The sequence below is a fragment of the Cydia amplana genome, chromosome 18 (genome assembly GCF_948474715.1).
Source record: "Cydia amplana chromosome 18, ilCydAmpl1.1, whole genome shotgun sequence".
NCBI lineage: Eukaryota > Metazoa > Arthropoda > Insecta > Lepidoptera > Tortricidae > Cydia > Cydia amplana.
The window spans coordinates 8638782-8663482 of NC_086086.1; the positions used below are offsets into that span (position 1 = coordinate 8638782).

Below are 24701 nucleotides of genomic sequence, written 5' to 3' on the forward strand. Positions count from 1 at the left end.
CTAAAGTCAGCCATATTTATTATCCTTTTTGACGTTGCTGTCACAATCAAAACACAGCACGTGTGAAAAATGCGTATAGAAACGTGTTATTTCTGCTCCTCCAGGATATATCCTGGTCATGGGATCCAATTCGTGAGAAACGATTGCAAGGTAAAAAGATTTCTATAATTCTCCATCACAAAAACTTTATTTCACCAAGTTTTGTAACTAACCAATACATCGATCAGATTTTCAGATTCTGCCGTTCAAAATGCCACGCAGCGTTCAAAAAGAAGAAGAACCCGCGTAAAACCAAATGGACCAAAGCTTACCGTAAGACCGCTGGCAAGGAATTGGCTATTGACCCATCGTTTGAGTTCGAAAAGCGTCGTCACGCACCCGTCAAGTACAACAGGGAGTTATGGACAAAGACCATAGAAGCCATGAAGAAGGTTGAGGAGATTAGGCAGAAGCGGTCCAACAACTACATCATGCAGAGGCTGAGGAAAGGACGCGAGGTTGAGTGGCAGCGGGATGTTAGAGAAGTGCAGAGGGATATCTCACTTATCAGGTTTGTGATGTTTATAAACATTTTTACAAGCTTGCATTGTATGTATGTATTATATTTGTACGGGTCAAGCTTGCAAGTTAATTTTGACCCACTTTCTGATGAAGCTGAAAATTTGCATATGTGTGTAATTCGGGTGACAATGCAATATAATTATATTATGGTACCATGGAGCTGCTCTGATCATGGAGACAGGAGGTCGCCATAGAAGCTCTGTGATAAAACAATGCAACCTAATTGTGTTTGGGGTTTATAGAATTGTCTCAATGAGTATTAGGTGTCTGTGGAAAGAAAAGTAGTCAGTGATAAAAGCTTGTACCAAAAATGAAATTTTTGTTAAAACTTATTACTGTTAGTTATTAACATCAAAATAATGGAATGGAAAATCTTTATGTATATCAGCTTGATATGCAAGAGACAAGGAGGCATAACCTGACAGCCTGACACACAATGTAATGTGCCAAATTGGAAGCAAACTGCAATTTCTGCAAGGCATTTGCAAAGACGAAGTGCGGGACAATGTCAAATATTGTTGAAAATATGATGTATACACTTTGTTGTTCTAATCAGTGCAAAGTTAGGTTAGATCTGCAAAGTTAGGTTAGATCGACTATATTTTTACCATCCCGTTTCACCCACAGATCACCAGCAGCAGGCCTCAAACAGCGACAAGCTGAAGAAGAGACCGAAATGGAAGTGGAACCGGAAACAATTGAAGTTGTTGACGCTAAGGGCCGCAAACAAATCATCGAGGCCCCAGTTATGGTGCCCGCTGTGGGAGAAATGATCCAAGATGGAGGCAACATTGAACTATAAATTTGTTGTTCCAAAATGTATTATTTTTCTTGAAATGATGTGGGTCAGCATTAAGAAGTGGAAGTTGTGTGGAAAAGAAAATGGAGTGTAAGGTAAACGTACAAGTGCTAATGTCCAATAGATGTCACCCTGCTGTCATCTCTTTTGATAATGACTTAAGTTTCAAGATGACATGTACTGGGACCGCATCAAGCACCATTTACCTTAGATATCCACAAAAATAATAGTATTAAGACATTCACTCTGGTCAATCTGGTCATGCATCCATAAAATGAATATAAATGTACCTACTAATCATAAACAATTGTGTTTAACTTACAAAGTGAATGTTTTAATACTGCAGTGAGGAAACTGTTAATTTTTTGCAGTGCATACAATTGTTTCTTTTAGTTAAATAAATAAATTTATAAATGTGTTTCTTGTTTGTCTTTTTAAATATCTGTAACCCACTATTACATGGTATGATATACAATTATCTATGCACAATACTATATTGAGCTAATTGATGGTTACAGCCGTTAACCTGTATACATGTAAACTTATAATTAAGTAAATGAAATTCTTCTAAAACGAATGTTTATTTATATTTGTTAAATATTGATAACTTAATTTCCTGATTCAGACATAATACCTAATACACATAACATATTCAAATTATTTTGAATGTGAATTATTTCAATCAAATAGATTCATTAGAACTGTAGGTCTTCGATGTGACCTACAATACATCTACATAATGAGGATACAAATTAATCAATCAAATTAACCCTTCGTATGCCTTTGTCAACAATTTGCTACTGAATTATTTTATTGAGAGATCCTGTTGTGTCCCACTGCTAGGCAAAGGCCTCTGAATTATTAACCTTGTATGGCTGACTAAGGCTTTGTCACACAGGCGCGGCGTGAGCGTTTTATATGTAAAAGCGGCGCGCCCCGCTTACGCCGCGCCCGGAACACGCGCCTGTGTGACGAAGCCTTTAGGGTTGTAAATGTCCAAATTGTCAGGGATGTATACTGGACAGGCATACGAAAGGTTAAGTGTATTGCCCCTTAGAGAACGTCGTAGCTTCAGATAGGTAGGTACAGTCACCAGCAAAAATATATGACTGTGGGCAGCCGTGCAAAAATATCTGATGCTCCATTGGAGGCATAAGTATATGGCGACACTACCTCGGTAAAAATATGTGATGCTTTGTGGCCGGCAAAAACATCGTTACTCTGTATCCGCATAAATATCGGATTGGATCGCTTAAAAATATTTGATTACACATAAAAATCAAAATTATGTGATTACTCTCATCTAGCATAAATATCTCTCTAATGTGAATGCAAATACATCGGATGGCAGACGGACCCATAGAGTATATTGAATAATGGACCGCCTATATATCTGACACGAAATTATGAAATAAAGTCCGTCAACCAAATCTTGTCAGTAGTAAAAGGCGGCAAATTTGAAAAATCGCGGGTTAGCAACACTGTGTTCGAATAATTCCAAAATGCGTGTCATCTGTGTTTTATCTGTGGAATGTGGATCGTGAATCGTGAATGACAGCCGTCACCTTATTTGTTTTCATTTTGAATCGTTTCTGTTTCAAGAGATATTTCTGCTGTCACCATTAAATACCAATACATTAAATAAGAATAAGCAAAGCTAAGGGGCCTACAATGTACAATCATGCTCGTTGATGGTAAACATTACTAAAAATTGAGATTATGACAAGTACATACTGGAAGAACTCTTTCGAACTTTTAAGATTATGTTCAGTTTTTTTGTTTTAGGGTTAAAAGGCATAAATAAAATTAAAACGTATGCCTAAATCTATCCAAACAAGACCATAAATTGTGTCCTGGAAACCGTCCATGACATGTCTAATATTTTCAGCAATCAGTTGTGACTATTTACAAAGATGCAATAGAATACTACAGAGTATTATGCTTGGTTGAAGTGACCCGGTAACATTGGTAACTTCATTATATTTTTTCAATTAATGACCTGAATTATAGTGTAAGCTAAAGTGACCCTTATCTTATTTACCTTTAAATTAAATAAACACCCAAATATCAGTTGTTTTATTTTTAATATGTAATCCTATTGTACAATATATACCAATCAAAAAAATTACACAGGTATGTCATATTCATTCAGAAGAGTACACTAATTTTCATTAACAAGTGGCATATTATATTGTAAATAACAAATATATGCACTATCTAATTATCTGCATTTTCGCTGCATCTGAATATAAGCACTACGATAGGGAGTTGTTTTTTGATATCTTCAAATTTGTTCATTTTGATTAACATTGTTTTAACATCGCTTTTAAATTGTCCGTCCATGTTTCAAATTTTTTCAATAAACCGCGAGTGACAATTTGAATTGACGTACGCAGGGCGCGCTCAGCGGAAAAAAATATATTTTGGTTCGATGTACATTGCTGCTTTTCTTAGCGCAATAGTGCTCTTTGAGTGTTGCCCTACTTTAGTTTGCTTTACATTGCTACTGACAAGATTTGGTTGACGGACTATATGTCATCAATCGGCAAAAACGAACCATACCTGGATAGCATAGAGCCTTATTTGAAGTGATTTGACAATTCACGAAAAGAGTGCAGACTTGTCATTGCATATGTCTGTCTCACATATTTCATTTGCAATTTTAAATTGTGACATAATTCAGGTAGACTTTTAATAGACAATGTGTAATAAACCTCCTTCTTACATAAAAAAGAATGATGAAGAGGTCAACCTGTGAGACTGACAAGGACAAACAATAATAGCGCTTTCGCTGCTACTCCTACTGAATGATACATAAGACTATCCCGTTTTGTCATTTCCCCCACCCCTCATGCCAGATCCAGTTATATACTAGATTCATAATCATGCAATCGATTGCGATTACGTACGTTACAATTCAAAATTATATCCAGTTTATTCCGTCAAATCGATGATAGAATATAATGAGACAGACATATACAATGACAAGTCGGCACTCTTTTCGTGAATTGTCAAATCACTTTATACAATTTACGGCTCTATACCAAACATGTATGGTTCGTTTTTAAAGGTCGATAACATATTTGTGATTTTCCAACGTGTCAGATAAATAGGCGGTCTGTCGTCCATCCGATGTATTTGCTTTTACAGTGGAGAGATATTTATTCCAGATGAGAGTAATCACATAATTTTGAATTTTATGAGTAATCAAATATTTTTAAGCGACCCGATCCGATATTTATGCGGATACGGACTAACGATATTTTTGCTGGTCACAAAGGATCACATATTTTTACCGAGGTAGTGTCGTCATATACTTATGCCTCCAATGGAGCATCAGATATTTTTTCACGGCTGCCCATAGTCATTTATTTATGCTGGTGACTGTACCTATAGTATCGCGATATATCCACGCGCGGTTTTATAAAGAATTTATCGATCCTGTGGTAGACCCGACTAATCCTCTTACGTATTTAGGCAGGGGTCGACAACATATTTCTTTGAACATAATAATAAGTTTTTTGTTAAATAGGTACTTTTTTTTTCTAAACTAAATGCAAGTTACAGATTAGTTTGAATGCATATGAAAATATTGACATAAATGTCAGTTCTTATGATTCACCATTATTTATGTACGATCTTTTTTTGGGTTTAGAGCAAGATATTGAAAAAAAAAAGATCAAAATATGTGTAATCTGTATTTTAATCCTTTTGATATTTATGTTTAAAAAAAATCTAAGGCCCTAGTTATATATGTATAACTTGATAAGATATCATCAATTAAAATGGTCCAATTAACTATACCTACATACGTACCTACTTTATTTTTTCACCATTCGTATACCTACTTAACTTTTAAAAAAGTTGCGTATACCAGTTTAATTCAATTAGACTACTTTTACAGTACAACGTACTGGGATTAAGTAAGCCGGTAGCACGTAAGTAGGCACGACAGTGGCGCGCCGCTACCGCTAATATGACGGTGTATTCGTACGTATTCGGTGTAATCGTGGCGTGTATATCATATTTAGTGTATCAGAGATATGTGAATTTATATCCAAGTATCGTTTCAAAGCCTGAGAAGAGATATGACTATATTATTGGTAAGTTGGTCAATACGAGTATATAAGGCGCCTGATGAAAAGTAATAGCAACAAAGTTTGCGTTAGAAATAAATTATTTATTAGGCGCTCGGCGCGGCAGCCATAGAATAGAAATACCTAATAGAATGATTTGTTAGATGTATTTTCCGATATTTTTTTTTCTTGTATAATAAATTCCGATCGTCTTTTTTCCCTGTATAAAAATTTCCGCACGCCTTTTTTCCCTATAGATATATTTCCTGGTATATTTTTTTTCTTGTATATATAAATCTGAACGCCTTCTTTCCGTATAGACATATTTTCCGATAGATTTATTTTCTTATACACAAATATCTGAACGCCTTCTTTCCCTGTATTTTTGTTGTTTAACGAAAAATTTCATGGTCATTCATTTTACTAGGGGCAAAACTTCTTATTTGCTTGGACCCTGTTTGCAATCTTGTGTGGAATATTTTGTGTATCATGGTTAGTTATCTTTAAAGGAATTTTACCAATCAGTAATCAAATCAAACGAGTGAAACGTTGTACTTAGTTAGGCACTTGACAGAAGTACGCCTATTAATCCTCTATACAGTTTATACGTGTAGATAACTTTCTGTCTAATTAGTTTATTACATGTTTGTCTTTGACTTTGTAATTGTCATTTATTGTTACTTCATTATCTTCGCCTTGAATTTAATTTTGTAAGTACGAACAAATTGTGAAAATGGAGCCTGCTGGCCCCAGTGAAGTAAATGTTCAGTTGAAGTTTATTGAGAGTAGTCACGGCGGCGAAATTTTGATTCGTGGTGGCTATAGATACCATCATAAAAGGTGTAACAAAAGTGGTACATCGGTCTGGACGTGTGCTAGAAGTATTTGTAAAGGTTCGGTGGTATTGGACGGCAATCATTCAAAAATAATAAGAGAAACCTACCATAGTTGTGTTCCCGACTTCGAAAGTATCGACATTGAACAAAGTCTCATAGATTTAAAAAAAAAAGTTTCCACTGATTACCGACCAATACCACAAATTTGGAAAGAAGAAATGGCAAAGTATATGTCCGAGCCCTACGCTGACAAATTACCATCTTTTTATCAAAATAGAGACTGTCTTTACAAACACCGGCGTGCCCAATGGGCCAAAGTTAATGTACAATCTTGTGACGACGTACAGCTACCAGAAGAGTTAGCCAAAGACTTTTTATGCACAAATAAAGGCGGCATACTGATTTTTATAACACCTGACTCCCAAAACAATTTAAAAAATATAGAAAATTTCTTCATGGATGGGACGTTCAAAATTACCCCGAAACCCTATGTTCAATTATACACAGTTCACGGAGACATCGGGAGCGACTTGGAGTTCACAAAAATGGTACCATTTTTTTTCGTATTACTGCCTAACAAAAAGCAGCGAACCTATGAAATGATGTTTCAATCAATTAAATAACTTGTGCCTAACTTCAATCCAAAAAATGTTAAAGTGGACTTCGAATTAGCTGCCAAGAATGCCCTACAAATTGTATTTCCTTCAACGAAAATAACTGGTTGCTATTTTCATTTCTCCAAGGCAGTATGGACAAATGCAGGCGAATTCGGTATTTGCAACAGTCGGGACGGCTGCATTTACGTCAGAAAATGTGTTCAGTTAGCTCACCTACCTAATTCGAAAATTATGGAAGGTTGGTTCGGTTTACAGGCGAAAGCACCGGCCATCAACAATATTGGAACTTTTAATGAATATTTAGAGGGTCAGTGGTTCACGTTTAAAAATATAGATTTACTGTCATGCTACAACCACCGCCACCGCACGACTAATGTCGTCGAAGGGTGGCATAGTAAACTAAACAAAACGATAAGAAATGATTTAAATTTATTACATTTCATATGGACACTTAAAGAAGAAGCAATTTCGCAAGACTTTAAATTTAGTCAACACGAATTAAACCATGACGTGTATCGCAAGAGGGCTCGAAAATATATCGAAATTGACAAGAAAATTCAAAGAATTGTTAATGCTATGTTAGTTGGTGACATAACGTGTACTTTATCAAATGTTAAATCTAAACTCAAAAAATGGTTTGTGACCCTATCCTACAATGATACGGAAAATATAATACGTTCTTATGTTTAGGTCTGTCATCATCTAGTCCTTACTCGCTCTCCTACACCTTTCACACACACACACACACACACACACACACACACACACACATATACACACCCTAAAAGCTTACACCTTATCACCCTCTTTCACACATCATTTTAATTAGGTTTAGTTACCGTATGTTACCTACTCTTTTGTAAGCCCCAAGATACAGGCTCAGCCTAGTTTGGTGCTTACCGGACACCTTTGTGATTGCCTACCTATTTTATTATAAATAAATTATTCTTATTCTTATTCTTATTCTTATAACCTTAGATAGGTGCATAGATAAGTTGTCATACTTAAAATACTGACTTTCCTTAAGTTTAAACATTAATTACAAGCAGCTTATTTTTCAAACTTGTCCGGTCACATTGCCGCGGTGCCGTGTGTCTAGATTAAGCTTTTTTTGTTGACAATAAGTATCATTTAAGTTAAGTTTAATAATATTGTGTGAGATATGCGTGAAATGCTTCTCTCTATTGTTTATCTATTTTATACACTGTGCCCGTTAATAACCCGAAAGATTCTAACCACTTATTATCGTTAGACTAGGCGCCACAGTGGTAAAATCGTCTTTGTACGGGCATATTTCATTGAGTTACAATAATTTTTATGTTTTTTTTTAATTGGCATTAACTCCGGAACTCAGGCGAATTTGACCTAAAGTCATATAATGTTTTTTCCTTTCTTTTGACCTCAGGAATGCTTGTTATGAATCTTTCGGGTTATTGACGGGCACGGTGTATATGATGTTTAATTCAAAATTGGATTTAGAATAAATACTTAAAAAATATCGCCGTCGATTTTTACTAACTTTTTACAGGATTATCATGTATGTATTACAAAGTTCAGAGAACTTCAAACAATGTATTACCGAAGTGTAAGCATTTTTTTTTGATGTAGGTACAAAAAAACCTAACCTAGTAGATTAATAAAATAACCTAATCAGGGGCCTTATTCTACTTTGGTTTTACACCTATTGTACAGACGACCACAGAGCTGAGTGACCATTGAAGACAAACTGTCAAAAACTGTCTCTGTCCCGCACGTGACATTAATATGTAAAATCTATATTCATCTCTTTTTACAGTTTCTCAGTTCCGTCTTTAATGGTCATATAGGAGTGTGGCCGTGTGTACAGTCGAGTTTAATAGACAATAAAGATGTTAAAATAGACAAGGCACTAAAGTGTACTGTAGAGTGGGGGGGGATCGTCCTACCGTCAACCTACTAACTTAGCTCCACTTTCACATCTGACATTCATGTTTTTAATATATGGGGGATATTCTATTATTTAAACATTTAACGTGCCAGCACACGATTAAAACCTAAAAAGTACACATTTATGAACTTGACTGTACCTAATCTTATTCTTTATACCTAACTCTAATGCCTGTGCCTTTACTATAAAAGTCAATAAAATCCGTCACAACATCGGTAAAACTCTGATTTGATTTCAATCGGAATACGACGGCACCCGAAGTGTCAATCAATTATTGTTTTAAATGAGTGACATTTTCATATCCATTAATATGGAATTTTATTATTCAGTGTCAAATGTCAAACCGTTTCGTTTCGTTCGTTTGTCGGGTACTAGGGCCGTTTCTCGAAAAGTTGTAACTAGTACCTTGTGAAAGTCCCTTTCAAACAATATGAATAGAATAGAGACTACCGCAAGTAATATTAGGTACCTACTTACTAACAAGCTTTCTAGAAACAGGGCCTTTGGACGCTGACTGAAACAGCACGCTAAATACGAACTTTTTCGATAAAACACGATGGAAAGTAATTATGCACTACATCTGTATCAACTTTTATGTTGTAGTGTAAGTAGGTAGTAACGTAAACGGGCAAAATTGCGAACATGCGAATACATATTATATAATTTTCTATCAAGAATCATATCTATTTTAAAATTTCTGATCAGGAAAAAAGACAGCCGGGAATTTGTCCCCTAGTAAAATTAAGGACTATAAAATATTGCATTATGTTAAAAAAATACAGGGAAAGAAGGCGTTCAGATATTTGTGTATAAGAAAATAAATCTATCGGAAAATATGTCTATACGGAAAGAAGGCGTTCAGATTTATATATACAAGAAAAAAAATATACCAGGAAATATATCTATAGGGAAAAAAGGCGTGCGGAAATTTTTATACAGGGAAAAAAGACGATCGGAATTTATTATACAAGAAAAAAAAAATATCGGAAAATACATCTAACAAATCGTGTGTTTCTCTGAAAACTCGGCTTATACGTGCGTAACTAAGCCAAGCAATACGGCTCCGTCCCTTCGCCCTACGCGACCCGTACTTTTAATGGGCACGCAACGTAAGCGATGTGACGTCTTCATATACGAGTAATATGTATCATACAATACAACTTACACATGGATGCCTGCAGAGCCTGCAGATGCGGTAGCCTGCAGAGCCATGTTACAAAAGCATCTGCTTTAATACAACCCTGATCAATTAGTAGTCGCATTTCAGTCGGCGCAGGGACCTCGGGCTGTGTGCTGGCCGCTCGCCTTTCCGAGGACCCGAAGGTGACAGTGCTACTTGTGGAAGCGGGGTACCACATGGGCTATTTCACGAAGATCCCGCTCACGGCGACCGCGGCACAGCAGGGACCCGACGACTGGTCGGTCAGGAGCAAACCGCAGAAATATTCTTCGTTTGGGATGTGGGATCAGGTTGGTGGATTTCTTAAAACAATGGTGCTGTTGATTAATTGTTGGAGTCCTAGAGCATTAGACGACTACTAATCAACTAGAAATTATACAATCGAAAAATATACAAGTAGGTAACTCGTAATTTAACTACCTATGACATAAAGATAACACTATTAGCTTACACTAAATCAAATTAAAAAGTTAAAACGAAACTAAACAAAGACACAAAAAAAAACTTAGTCAAACAACTCGTCCCGCGCATTTCTAGTCAAAAAGGTGCCCATCACGCTCGCCGCTTTACCACGCTGACTAGTGATACGAGTTGAGACTTGAGAGTCTCTGCATGAGGAATGACATAAAGTAGGAAATGTACAATGAGGGGAGCACGGCTGTGCTTGTGATTGACCGTGCGGTTTAACTTTAATTACTCGTAGGAAAGTAAAGCAACCTTATTTATTCCCGCAGTCTCAAATAATCCCTCGAGGCAAAGGCCTAGGAGGCTCTGGTCAGATCAACTTCCTCCTCCACGGCTTCGGTCTTCCAGAAGACTACGAGCGCTGGTCTGCCCGTGGCTTCCACGGTTGGGGCTGGGAAGACCTAAAACCGTACTTCATCAAGGCTTTCGGAACGGAAAGGAGCGAGTTCGACACTGTACGATGTGCTGAAGGATATTGCAAGAGTGATAAGGTAGAAACTAGGATTATAACTTTTGTGTTGTACAATGTTAGATCGCATAAATTAGATAAGCTAGTACCTACTTAAGTAGCAAAGCAGCACTAAAAACGGTTGTCTATTAAGATTACGAGAAATGAAGCTAATAGTTTTCTAATTAACAATTTCCCATGTCCTCTGAATAAAAAAAAAATCTGTGTTACAGTCACGGATTTGAAGGTTTGTCACTTTTAAACCTTAATGTCATTACATAGAAATTCAACCGTAAAATTCTGTGAACGTACATTAAAGAGCATCAAAGATTCTATTCTACTGAAACCCTACTGCTTATTTAATCAACAATTTTACGTTCCTATTCCTATCAAAATGCTATTTGCGTGCAGGCGCCAATGATGCTCCAACAAATCAACGAAAACAACGAGTTGCTCAGAGTGTTCCAGCAGGCGTCTTCACAACTCAAGAACAAACACACACTGTTCAGAAAGGCTACGGCCACAGTGAGCGACGGAGTGCGGGTGTCAACCCTGGACGGGTATTTGAAGAACGCTATGAACAGGAGGAATCTGCATGTTGTGCTTCGAACGCAAGCGGTTTCTGTAAGAAATAGTTTACGTACCTACCTACCTACACGATAATCTTGTATAGTACCCAAACAAAATAGGTACATTTTTCAGTAAAACATTGCACAGGTAACTAATTAGGTAAGTATGCCAATTTAATTACCTAATCGACTCGTATATGAATTTCCAAGCAGTGGAACACAACAGGCTCGTTGAATTATACATAATAAGACGTGGGTACCTATATAGGTATTGGCCTCCGATACGAGTTGGTATGATGATGGGATGATGATGACGTCCGTCATTTCTTTTCAGATCAGATTCGAAAACAAGACAGCGTCGTCTCTCTTCATCCTCCGCCGCAACAGAGAGCTGGACAACGTGTTCGTGAACAGAGATATCATTCTCTGCGCCGGCGCCATTAAGACGCCCCAGATCCTGATGATGTCGGGCATTGGTCCTAGAGATGTCATACAAAGGTACCTAATCTACCAGCGGGCCTAGCCAATATGACAATCGTACCTACATCGACAAACGCCACAAGAAAACTTACGATACAACGTCGCTCATCCAGCATCCTTTGAACATAAATTATTTTCTTTGTTTCAGATTGAAGATCAAGCCAGTAGCGGAGAACAAGGCAGTGGGCCGCAACCTGCATGACCATATGAACCTAGCGGTATACGTCAGTATCAAGAAACCGATCAGCCTCATCCTGCCCAAGGTGTTCACGTTTGGCACCGCTTGGGACTACTTCATGAATGGGAAGGGTGAGTAAGTTTTATAAACTTCATAACCTAAGATACTTTTGGAATATGCTTTTAGAGAAGCAGCAAATTACGCTGAATATCGCTGAATGCCCAATCAATAATATCCAAGAATGACCAATCTGTAAGAGCCCTGGATTCCTCAAATTCAGGGAAAAACTAAGGATGGACGGAAGGAGGACGAACCGGCGAGGACCTCTCTTAAGCCGTGGGTCCATGACATTTTGCCCCAATTTATTTAAATCTATAATATGCGATGTTGAAATTATATGAAGAATGAATAAAAAAAATATAAACATGCATTTATTGTATTATCTTCTCGCAGGGTTGCTGTCCTTTCCGCCAGTTGCGGGCGTGGAGTATCACGAAGGATCTGCGTTGATGCTGTTTACCATGGGAACCACCAGCGAACGGCTGCTTCGGGACTTATCCAATTATAAACACACAGTATGCCCAGTTTTGAGAATATTAATTAACCATTGTCCTATAAAAACGACCTCATTCATATTCAAATTCAAAATATATCAAGTTCAATATATACTTATTTCAAGAAATACAGAAATTTCAATAAAAGCAGTACAACAGTGATCCCCACACTAGGTACGATATGATGGCCTTGGTTTTTGTTTGACGCAGTACGCACGGTACAACGTCTTGCTCTTTAGATATATGTTATTGTCTTCCCATAAAACGTCACATATACGCAGCATGCGACGTTAGGTACAAGTATGCATTCATTGTCAAGGACATAATTCTTGGAATTCTTACTACTTAATTTCTGACTCCAGAGATTTTCAGGTTGAAGCTACTTTTAAAGTTCATGGCACATCAGCGAGCTTTCCTGCGTTTGCCATTAATATCGCTTACCCTTGAACTTCCACGAAACCGTTCCACTAGTTTCATATCCCGTTCTAGCTTGCCACGCCTTCCTTTTGAAATTATTCAATACTTCACAGGTATTCCGCGACACATTTCCCTTCCATAACGACAGCAGCCGAGAAGGTTTCATGTTCCTGGCGACGTGCGCACAGCCACGCAGCAGAGGTACCATCACTCTTCGAGACCTGAGCACCAACGTGCCGCCGGTCGTTGACCCGAACTACCTCCACGATGGCTTCGATGTCAAGTGCATGATTAAGGGTACAAGTAAAACAGCCTAGTGAAAGATGGTACAGTCACACGGGATTGTTACGCCATTTAAGGGTCCTAACTAAATTGGTTGTTCCATACGTACGCTATGGAATATCTAATTTAGCTAGAACCCTACATGGCGTAACAATCCCGTGTGGTGACTGTACTTACAGACACCCAACTAACTTCTATTGCCGATCAAGGTGATTGGCTCGGAGTAATTGCTCCGACACTTTCAAATCGTGTCGCCATTCGTGCATCTGCACTTTTATTTACTATAACTTAAATAGGTACATAATTACGAGGGGCGTTCAAAATATTCTCGGTATTGATATCTTACGACCTCTTCTAAAGCGAGTTTAAACGCGGAAGGGAGAGTATTGAAGATGACCCTAGACCTGGCCGGCCTGTAGTAGCTACTTCACAAGAAAATATTGATAAAGTGGAAAAACTTATATTGGAAGATGGTCGAGTGAAGGTAAAATCTATAGCACAAGTAACCAATCTCTCTATTGGTACCGTACATGATATTATACATGACCATCTTAATATGTCAAAAGTAAGTGCAAGATGGGTTCCGCGAATGGTGACTCGGCTTCAAAAAGACATGCGTGTAGCTTGTTGTTCCGATTTTATTGACCTGTGCGGTGAAAATCCTGATGAGGTGCTGCAAAGAATAGTTACTGGAGATGAAACCTGGGTTCATCATTATGACCCAGAGAGTAAACAAGAGTCCATGCAGTGGCACATTAAGGGTTCAGCTCATCCCAAGAAGTTGAAGGTCATCCCTTCAGCTGGCAAGGTCATGGCCACGATATTTTGGGATTGTGAAGGAGTATTACTAATCGATTATAAAGAAAAAGGTGTAAATATCACAGGACAGTACTACGCTAACATTCTACGTCAATTAAAGGATGTAATTAAAGAAAAGAGGCGAGGAAAGTTAACCAAAGGTATTCTGCTTCTGCATGACAACGCCCCCGTCCATACTGCTCATATTGCCAAGGCAGCTATTGTTGAACGTGGGTTTAAAACTGTTACTCACCCACCGTATAGTCCGGACTTAGCCCCCAGCGACTTCTTTTTGCTCCCCAATCTTAAAAAGGATCTGCGTGGAAATAAATTTTCTGACGATGAAGCATTGAAGGCGGCAGTGGAGGAGCATTTTTACACGAAAGATAAAAAATATTTTTACGAGGGATTAAAAAAAATAATTGATCGATCTTTTAAGTGTATGAACATAGGGGGGGAGTATATTGAAAAATAAAAATATCAAACTTTTCGTACTTGTTTGTTTTCATTCTCATACCGAGAATATTTTGAATACCCCTCGTACATGTTAACCTAAAGTAAATCTTGACCAATTCTTGGAAGTCAAAAGAAGTACTCGTATTGAACACGGTTTTGTTAGCTATTCTTTAAATATAAGCAACTTTTTTAATCCTTATCCTATCTTGTAGCAATCCGTCGTGCTGAACGCCTGGTATCATCGCCTCCGTTCCAGGAGATAGGGGCGAGAATCCACTGGCCGCGGCCGGAGCGGTGCCTTTTTCTCTGGAACTACACGCGGAGTGACCAGTTCGGCCCAGATAGAAAAAGAAAAAGAAAGTAAGTGACCTGCAGGGATTCTGATCGATGATTCTTAATGATGATTGATAGTCATGTACCCTTGAATTATATATGTAGATACAAAATTCAATTTAGATGTATCAGCACTTTAGCTCTAGCTCACAACACTTCCCGAGCATATATAGTCAAATAAGTTGAAGCCCACAAGAACTACAACATAATATGTAATAGTGAAATCATTCGATGCGATATGAAATGTTATCGAAATCATAAAGTAAGAATTCAAAACCTTACATTATACTTGCTTTCTTTTCATCTTCTAGAATAATACCTGGCCCGCCTAACCAATCGCCGCCAAAAGAGAACAAGCCACAGCAGAAGCCCAACAAGCCCCAGAGGCCCCCCGACGAGTTCCTGGAGTGTGTGTTGAGAGAGTTGGCGGTGACGGGGCATCATGTCGGCGGGACGGCTGCAGGCGGCACCGTTGTGGACAGTCAGCTGAGGTACCTAGTGTGGAAAGTTAACTCGGGCCCTGGAGGGAAACTACCTTAAATCCTTGAGCTAGCTCATTTTACTTAAAGGAGACATTCCTTTATTTTGAAAAAGAAACAAAACTGCATTCAAAGATTTTCTAAAACTCGCTTGCCTCGCCCGGGACTCGAACCAACTAAAATTAAAAAAAAAAACACACCCTATTTTATTATACTAATCGATAGTATTAATATTCAGGATAAAATTTCTCTAACAAACATTTGGTCTTAAAAATAAAAACAATCGTTAAATCTAACATTAACTTTATTTTACTATCAATTTGTTACACTTAAATTATTTAACTGATAAATTGTTCGAAATGAGCCCCGTGGTTCCGTCTACACAAAATTAGTCGCTGTTGAAATTCATTCCTTGTAGCCTTCATCAAAGTGTTGTGGTGTATGCTCCTAATAACATTTTCTACCGCAACCCTTAGCTCTTGAACGGTTTCATAGCAAGTTTCATAAATAACATTTTTTACATGACCCCATAAAAAGAAGTCCATGGGCGTCAGGTCTGGACTTCTTGCAGGCCATCTAATCGTCCCGTTTGTACCTATCCAGGTATTGAAATGTTCATTGAGGTAAGCCCTGGCAATTCTGCTGTTGTGGGCAGGTGCACCATCTTGTTGAAAAATGATATTATTTCGTTCCTCTTCTGGTAGAAGGTTTAATTGATTTTGTAGAAGCTCCAATATTTCAATGTATTTTGCTGCATTCAGATGTCCTTCGTAAATGTGCACCAAAACAACCATTTTGATTCCACACCAAACATTAAACGAAAATCTGACCTGATTGTTCGTTTCACGGACACGGAATGGATTTTGACGACACCAGTAATGATTGTTATGAGAGAGATAACAGAATTGTTACGTGTCTTTTACTTGTTAAAAGTGAACAGTAACCAAATGTTTGTTAGAGAAATTTTATCCTGAGTATTAATACTATCGATTAGTATAATAAAATAGAGAGTGTGTTTTTTTTTAATTTTAGTTGGTTCGAGTCCCGGGCGAGGCAAGCGAGTTTTAGAAAATCTTTGAATGCAGTTTTGTTTCTTTTTCAAAATAAAGGAATGTCTCCTTTAAGTAAAATGAGCTAGCTCAAGGATTTAAGGTAGTTTCTAGGGCTTCCAGTACCGGGATCCCGGTATTTCGGGATCCCGGGATCCCGTCTTTTTAAACGCATTTTTCAATACCGGTATTTTTAAAGGCAATACCGGGATCCCGGTATTTTAAAAAATGAGGGAAATGCTCAGTATAAACCCTTAAAATCCATTATATTCGGCTGTATCAAAAAGCTTACTAAACGTCAGACGCATCTAGAGTTGACCAAGAAAAGTCTGCAACGATTTTGATAGCACGCGCAGTGCAAGTGTTATATTAAACGTCAAACTTCTATGAAATTATGACGTACAAATAACACTTGCACTGCGTACTGCGTATGCTATCAAAATCGTTGCAGACTTTACTTGGTCTAACTCTAACTGGTCTCTAGCCTGCATTTTATTATTGAAACAAGATCGTTGCCTAATGCGTCTGATAAATATTTGGTGGTTGGTGGTGGATGAATCCTGAAGTTATGTGACTGATGAATATGATGATAGTATCATTAACATTAACATAATTAGTCCTTATAATTTTATCAAAAAATAAAACGAAAGAGCAAGGATAACTGTAATAATGCCAAACCAATTTTGACGGAAATTTGAAAAAATGTTGTCTGGTTGGTTAAGTTGGACTACAAATGTGACTGGTGAGGTGAAGTCAACAAATTGGATAAAATTATTGCCAACCTGGAGTGTGAAATAAAATTATTGCAGATGGCGGCATTGATTGTTTATTGTTGTAATAGCTTTTAGGACATATCTGGTATTCCAGTGAGCCTTTCTAATTCCCCTTTTTAATAAAACTATATATTTTTAAGCGATTCATATCCAATACCGGGATCCCGGCATTGATGAAGACAGTTTCGGTATTAATACCGGTATTGTGAGAAGTCCGGTATTTGGAAGCCCTAGTAGTTTCCCTCCAGGGCCCGAGTTAACTTTCCACACTGTATAAGTATTTCCTGGGTTAAGATTATCGGAAGTCTTCTGACTTGGTAGGTAGTGCGTAATGTTGCTACATACTCGTAGACTCTGTGCGGAAAGAGAAGAGTCGTGGAATGTATAGGGCCCATTACATTCCACGACTCTTCTCTTTCCGAACAGATTCTGTCTTTCAAGCTAGAATTTACCTTTAGTCCAAAAGACGAAGATAAAACCATTTATATATATTAAATTAATTTAAAAGCAAAAAGGTTTTGAAAATAAGAGTTGCAAGAAAAATAACTTACTTTTACTGCATATAACAGAACCTCTATAAGCAGTTATTCTGAATATACTTAATTTATTTGTTTCAGGGTGAAGTCGGTATCAGGACTACGCATAATGGACGCCAGCGTCCTGCCCTCACCCTTGTCCTTGTACCCCAACTCTGTGTTAGTGGCCATGGCTGAAAAAGCTGCGGATATTATAAGAAACACGATTGTTACTTGAGTAATACATAAATTATAATTTATAATAGCACAATCATTTTACCTATTATTATTTTTGAAGTGTAGGTAACTGGCTGATATTTAGACGTTACCGTAAAATTGGAACAAAAACCTGAAAGTCACCATTGAAAGAGCAGAAGTGAGTAGCGCTATACTCAAACTTTCGGACTTACTGCAAAACTGACCACGGTTTCATTTTGCTTAAATCCCGCAAGTCAGACCCCATATGGAGACCTTGCCTCCTTATGTGTGTTCTACCGCTTGTACAATGGGCTGTGCTCTGAAGAATTATTTGACATGATGCCAACGGCCGCTTTCTATCACCGCACCGCTCGCCATCGGCAGGGTGTTCATCCACACACCCTAGAACCTAAATGGTCGCGTACCTACTGTGCGGTTTAAGAGGAATTTCCTCCCGCGGACGCTCCGGCTGTGGAATGAGCTCCTTTTCGAGGTTTTCCCGAGGGTCTACAGTATGGGGTTCTTCAAAAAAGGAGTGTACAGGTTTTTAAAAAGGTCGGCAACGCGCATGTAACACCTCTGGAGTTGCAGGCGTCCATAGGCTACGGTGACTGCTTACCATCAGGCGGTCCATATGCTTTTTTGCCACCGATGTGGTATAAAAAAAGTATATATATTTAAGATAAACTCAACATGACTTTAGCCATTTAGATCCTAACAACAATGAAGTTTAATGTTCAATTGAAGAGAGAACAAGAAACGCTAGCTTAAAGTGTCTATATTAGGTACTAATAAAATTTACTGTCTTTAAGCAATCATAACTATTCATCAGGTATGTCCAAGGAAATATCCCACACATTAATGTTTGGTGAGGCGGTTGCTCAAGAAAGCGGAATCCATAATTTTATAGTTTCAAGTTTCATGGGCCTGGTTACACAATTGTAGAAGAAACTTTATGGTGTTGATTATTGTGAATTATTTACGAACAGTCACTTCCTTGAATTCTCAAGCAGAGCGCTAATTATACTTATTAAGTACCTAACCTTTTAGACGCCATGAGCGCCTAATTCGTCATTGTGCTAGTCAATGATTATTCGATGGTGTCACTGTCATCCCTCGTCCTAATACATGTCAAATGTCTGTCCTGTCCTGTCCAATTTTTGATCAAATTTGTTTTTGCGTCTCACATTTTGCTTAATGAGAAAGTGAGACGCAATGCACATTTGATCAAATATTGGACAGGACCACTCTTAAAAGCATGCACATTTTTCCTAAAATACGCACCATTTTTTGTGGAAATAGTAAATAGTGTAATATTTTTACCCTGAAAATGTATATTTAGGTTATGTTTAATTAATGCATAGTCGGCGTCCTGGGGGCAATGGACACGTACTAGCGTATAACTAGGTTTATACAGAGACCGCGAGGAATAATTTAATCCAAGTTGTAAATATAAATGTGGCCCTGCAAGGCTTAAGAAGTCACACGCTAACTCCACTAGTCGCTACTGCCTGATCATGATCAGAGCACGGCACGTTCAGGTAAAATAAGAAGAATTTACCCAGGTAACATGATTTTTCTTATTCTTCTGGTTCCTCTTCTATTGTTTGATTGGATTTTTTTATTCCTATTTGTTGCCTAATAACTGCACTACAAAAAAATCCACGAGGTCTACAAATAGGTGTAAACAAGTACTTATGTTGTAGAATTATTTGTAAAATATTGGCAAATTATTATTAAATACCTAAGCTGCATTTACTTTTTACCATGCCGTACGCACATATTAAACTTAATAATTTCCATCTGTCCGCCGCTAAAGGCTCGAATACTCCATCCAGTGTTGTGTGCAAATTGAGTTCCACAAATACCTACGCTGCTAAATGTATTAACAATTCTTATTAATTACGATGTATGACGCATGTGCAACCATCTTATATATTCAAAACTCGTCCTGTTTTTATACCTCGTAGGTACGAATATGAACAGTTCCTGTTTACTCAGTATTGACGTTGGGCCCGAGCTAAAACGTATGTTGCTTTAGCCTTGTGTTAAATAAAATTGCAAGGAATATGTGTGAAACTGGGACGAAATTGGACGGCAAAGTGGCTATAGTGACTGGTGGAAGCTCGGGAGTCGGTTACGAAGTAGCTAAGAATCTAGCTCGCCGAGGAACTAGAGTCATCATAGCAAGCCGCAACGAAACCAAACTGAAACTAGCTAGGGATAAGCTCGAAGAAGAAACTGGAAACAAGGACATTGGATACAAAACTATAGATCTAGGATCATTCAAATCTGTAAGAGATTTCGTGAGCGAAACTACTAATGCTGAAAGTCGACTAGACATCTTAGTCAACAACGCTGGCGCTGTAGGCCTACCCGATGTTCTTACGGAAGATGGACTAAATTTAACCATGCAAGTGAATTATTTCGGGACTTTTCTACTCACTTACCTATTAATACCATTTCTGCACAAATCTGCACCAAGCAGGATCATCAATGGGTCAGCAGGATCGATGTAGGGGAGATCCGCTATGAAACGGACATTTAACTTTGAGGTAAGATTACATACTATAGTTAAAAACTTAGGAACTTGTTAACTATCCTAAGTGAATTAGAAATTAATAGTGTTATTATTTATACACCATATCCCATAAAAAAAAACAATTTAATGTAAGAATTATGCGTTTATTTTTTACTCCGCTTTTGTCCGTTTCATTACACAGGTAGCATTGAATAGGACAGTGGGTGTTCTGAAAAGGACTAGGAACCAATGCCATACTATGAGGCATATGAACACTAAATGTCTATGAAATGCGTTGTTTATACACAATATTTTTTATTTAATGAAGTCGAACACTTTAATACATCGTTAACGGCGAATATAATATGAATGATTTAACAAAAATCAACAAAGTAATTTAACTTTAAACTTTTAATTGTTATTTTCAATTTGGCAGTATTAAAAGTAGGTGTGATTTTTTGTTACAGTATATTACTTATGTAACACTTTGGCGGAACTCAAACTGAGATCATATAATTAAAAAAAAACAACATAAAATATTAACTTTAAAAGTATAACCTTAGTTTTGGTTTCAACTTAGCAAAAATATTATTAATAATTAGGTAACATTTTTTCACTTTATAATATACTTATTTTAATAAGTCAAACACTTAGTAAAACTTAAACTGAGATCATATAATCAACAATTACAAAAAAGCAACAAAATAATTAAACTTCTTAGTTTTGGTTTCAATAAATGACTCAAACTGACTATTGAACTAAAAATTACAAAACAAAACAACACTATGTTTAATAATTGGATCGTCTTCAAATCTTAGTCTTATTTTACATTCAACAATATACCTACCTAATAATTAGGTACCAAAAATAATCATTATTTAAATCTGAAAGGCTCATTTAAATCACATATTTTTCTTATATACCTACTATAATTTTTACTTATAAGTATTTTAAAATAATCAAGTCTTGCCGTTGCATATTTGAGCATTAATTGCAATTATTACAGAAAAAATTATGGATACCCTGCAAACCACATGTCTCATGTGCCCATTTTTTACAAATTCCACATATTAACCAGTCAACATTGCTTGTTGAATAAGTCCCTTTACAAACAACGCAAAAATCATTATTGTTTTTATTTTTAGTGGCTCGGGGCCGGCCCTGGCGTTTACCCTTAGCTTTAGGTGCACTTGCAGATGTAGATGTTAGATTTTCAATAGAACTATTAGAGTCATCTGATTTTTGAAGTGCAAAATCTGAATCCGACGACTCTGAAGATGATTTTACAAGCTTCTTAATGTTTTTAGATGTTTTCAACTTAACAACCTTTTTATTTACTACTTTCTTTTTAGCTGTTTGTTTTTCAATTAATGCATCTTTCTCAGGCGTGTCAGTTATAATCGTGCTCTTCATCTTTCTGGGTCGATTTTGAGTGTTTTTTCTAGGTAATGCCTTTGGATATGGTCGGACACATTCAGGAAGTAAAGGCGTGGTTGATAGATGCGATTCTAAGCCTGTAGTGGAGCTAGATGCGTTGGCAGCATTCGTAGAGGGAGTATCAACAGTAGATGGAATTTCAGCAGGAGTTCCAGAAGCATTATTAGTTGATACTTCAGCATTATGGAGTTCAGGCATAGGTCTGTCAGTTACAAAGGATGTCAAAAAATCATCCTCAGTGAAGGTATTTCTGTTAAAAGGGTGTATCCCAGTTTTATGAAACCCCGCAATATTATTTTCCATGGAGAATGCAGCAATATATGCGGTGTTAGCAAATTGAGCCACATCATAGATTGTTACTGTCTTTCCGGGATTGGATAACATCCATGCATTCATGGCCTCCCTATACCGAGCTTTAAAAGGTCCATAAACAGAAACATCCAGCGGCTGGAGACGATGGCTGCAGTGTGGTGGAAATGTCAAAATTGATATATGATTATCTCTAGCCAACTGGACAATGTCAATTGTTATGTGGCTAGAATGGTTGTCACACAATAACAAACAAGGGTTTTCCTCAGATGGCTTCACATATTTGATAAAGTGTAACATGGCCTTGTAGAAGCTCTCTTCAGTTATCCAACCACTTTGGTTGGCTAAACCCAATGATCCTTTTGGACCACCTTGTAACATGAATTCCTTGAAATGGACTCTAGGAAACACAAATACAGGAGGAATGGTTCCACCGGAAGCATTAATGAATCCGAGCATTGTGACTAACTGTCCTCTCTCTGCCGATGTTACCTGTCCAACTTGTTTACTGCCTCGGGTTGCAACAACTTTTGGCGGGTTGGTCACTGTGGAACATCCAGTTTCATCGAGGTTCCATATCATATGAGGTTCAATTTTCTTCCTATTGAGTATGTTAGCAAGATTTTCGTAAAACATACCAACATTCTCTGGGTTAAAAGACGTAGCCCTGGACAAAGAAGTATTTTCTGGTTTGCGCACTGATAATGATGGATTTCTTGCCATGAATCCACGAAACCAATCCTTTGTAGCCTTCTGTCGCTCAATCCATTTTACACTTGCTATATTATGTGCAGCTGCAAATTGGTATGCAAACTCTTTCACCTGAGTTGTAGTTAGTCCATAGCACATCTTTGAGGATCTTTTCAAATAATCTGTTAGTTGCTCCTCTTGTTCTTGGGTAAATATTCTTCTGTTTCCAATATTAGGATCATGAGTGAAGGTAGTTGAAGATGCTTTAGCTTTTTTGATAATATCCGCCAAATATGATTTCGATATTTTATATGCTGATGCAACTGAGCGAATTGTCTGTCCTTTTTTCAGTACTTCTTCTACAGCAGACTCTACGGCTGCCTTTTCTGGCCGGATTCTCTTCTTTGGCGGCATCTATTGGTGATAAAAATAAATAAAATCAATTTTAAGACAACACAGTAACTACAATTCGCAGGAGTAATGAATCGGACAGGGACTGGTGGATTGAACCGGACGTCCGTTTCAACTCGTCGGCACATGTCCGATTCATTCCAAATGTAACCTACAAACATTTTAACCAAATTCAAAACAATTAAGTATTGATAAGATAATAACTCACCGTTCTTTATTTTCTTGATAATATATCACAACACGAACAACCATCACAGATGCAGCTTCAGTTTTAATCGAATTGTTAAGGACTTTGCAAAAACCCGAAATTATTTACGAAAGACGTTGCATTCAACAAAGTGGACAGCGGTGAACTAAATAATGGCCGCCGAGAACTGTCATCGCTGTGGGTTTGTCTATGGCCATCAGTGTTGCCAACAACCAAAAAACATGAATATAGTCCTTAAGATTTTTTAGAGATATCGATAATGTCCGTTTCAAAACGCGTCCGTTTCATTGCGGATACCCCTATATCGGGAGCATTGATTTTGAACACTGGAATGACATTGGGAGATATTCGTTCATAGAAACGCTGAGCAATTCTAAACTTGCTATCACTTTGTTCAACGTTGAGCTGAGTAAACGCTTGAATAGTGACGATGTTACTGCTAATAGTTTTGACCCTTTCGTAGTGCCAGATACGGATGTATTAAATCAGATCCCGAGTGGTATAAAAGAAATAGCGGATTTCTTTATACGGTTAGTTGGTCAGCCGAAAGAAGAGGTAGGAGCTCAGATAGCGTATTTAGCTGCAGCTCCAGAGTTGGAACATGTTAGTGGCAAACATTACAAATTCTGCATGGATTGGTTCAACCACTGGTTAGCAAGTGACGATGAACTAAGAAGAAAATTATGGGACGTTTCGAAGCAACTTGTTAAAATAAGTGCGGATGAAGATTGGGAAACGAATTTCATACATTAGAGAATATAATTTGTGTTATTGTGTACTATATGGAGCCCCATAATCATTTATTGTAAAATTTGTAACACTACTGTTCAGTTATACACTTACTGTATAACTATTTAACTTTATAAAGTGCAGCTATTTATATTTAATCGTCTTCAGCCATGTTTGTCCCGTCCTTCCCTGAAATAAACGAATCAATGAGTTGCCTTTTCCCATTTCCTACTTAAATAGTTTTTGAATGTTACGCAAATAATGTTGCGGGCATAAGCTTGAGTTAAATATGTTATAATATTATGTATATGAATTCAAATTGTCTACTTTCAGAAAGAGGTTAAAAACCCACTGACTATACTGAGGGCCTACCGCAAAGTATACTGGGTGCTTCCTGTAACAGGAG

At 37.4% G+C, this 24701-nt stretch overlaps 3 protein-coding genes across 3 annotated transcripts; all 3 read left to right on the top strand.

Annotated features, from left to right (window-relative positions):
• Positions 1-8: 8 nt before the first annotated feature.
• Positions 9-14819, top strand: LOC134656465 (probable ribosome biogenesis protein RLP24). Its single transcript, XM_063512004.1, has 4 exons — positions 9-150; positions 228-550; positions 1189-1380; positions 14807-14819. Exons 1-3 carry the CDS (start codon positions 70-72, stop codon positions 1361-1363), a joined length of 579 nt encoding a protein of 192 aa, XP_063368074.1. The 5' UTR covers positions 9-69; the 3' UTR covers positions 1364-1380; positions 14807-14819.
• On the top strand, positions 5284-18035 carry LOC134656472 (neither inactivation nor afterpotential protein G). Its single transcript, XM_063512010.1, has 11 exons — positions 5284-5463; positions 10084-10286; positions 10731-10952; positions 11321-11533; positions 11813-11976; positions 12107-12267; positions 12590-12711; positions 13221-13404; positions 14856-15003; positions 15288-15467; positions 17895-18035. Exons 1-11 carry the CDS (start codon positions 5337-5339, stop codon positions 18028-18030), a joined length of 1860 nt encoding a protein of 619 aa, XP_063368080.1. The 5' UTR covers positions 5284-5336; the 3' UTR covers positions 18031-18035.
• A 1830-nt stretch (positions 18036-19865) lies between these two features.
• On the top strand, positions 19866-24322 carry LOC134656233 (retinol dehydrogenase 13-like). The gene is made up of 2 exons (XM_063511734.1): positions 19866-20503; positions 23864-24322. The coding sequence occupies exons 1-2, from the start codon at positions 20060-20062 to the stop codon at positions 24317-24319; spliced, it is 900 nt and encodes a 299-aa protein (XP_063367804.1). The 5' UTR covers positions 19866-20059; the 3' UTR covers positions 24320-24322.
• Positions 24323-24701: the final 379 nt, after the last annotated feature.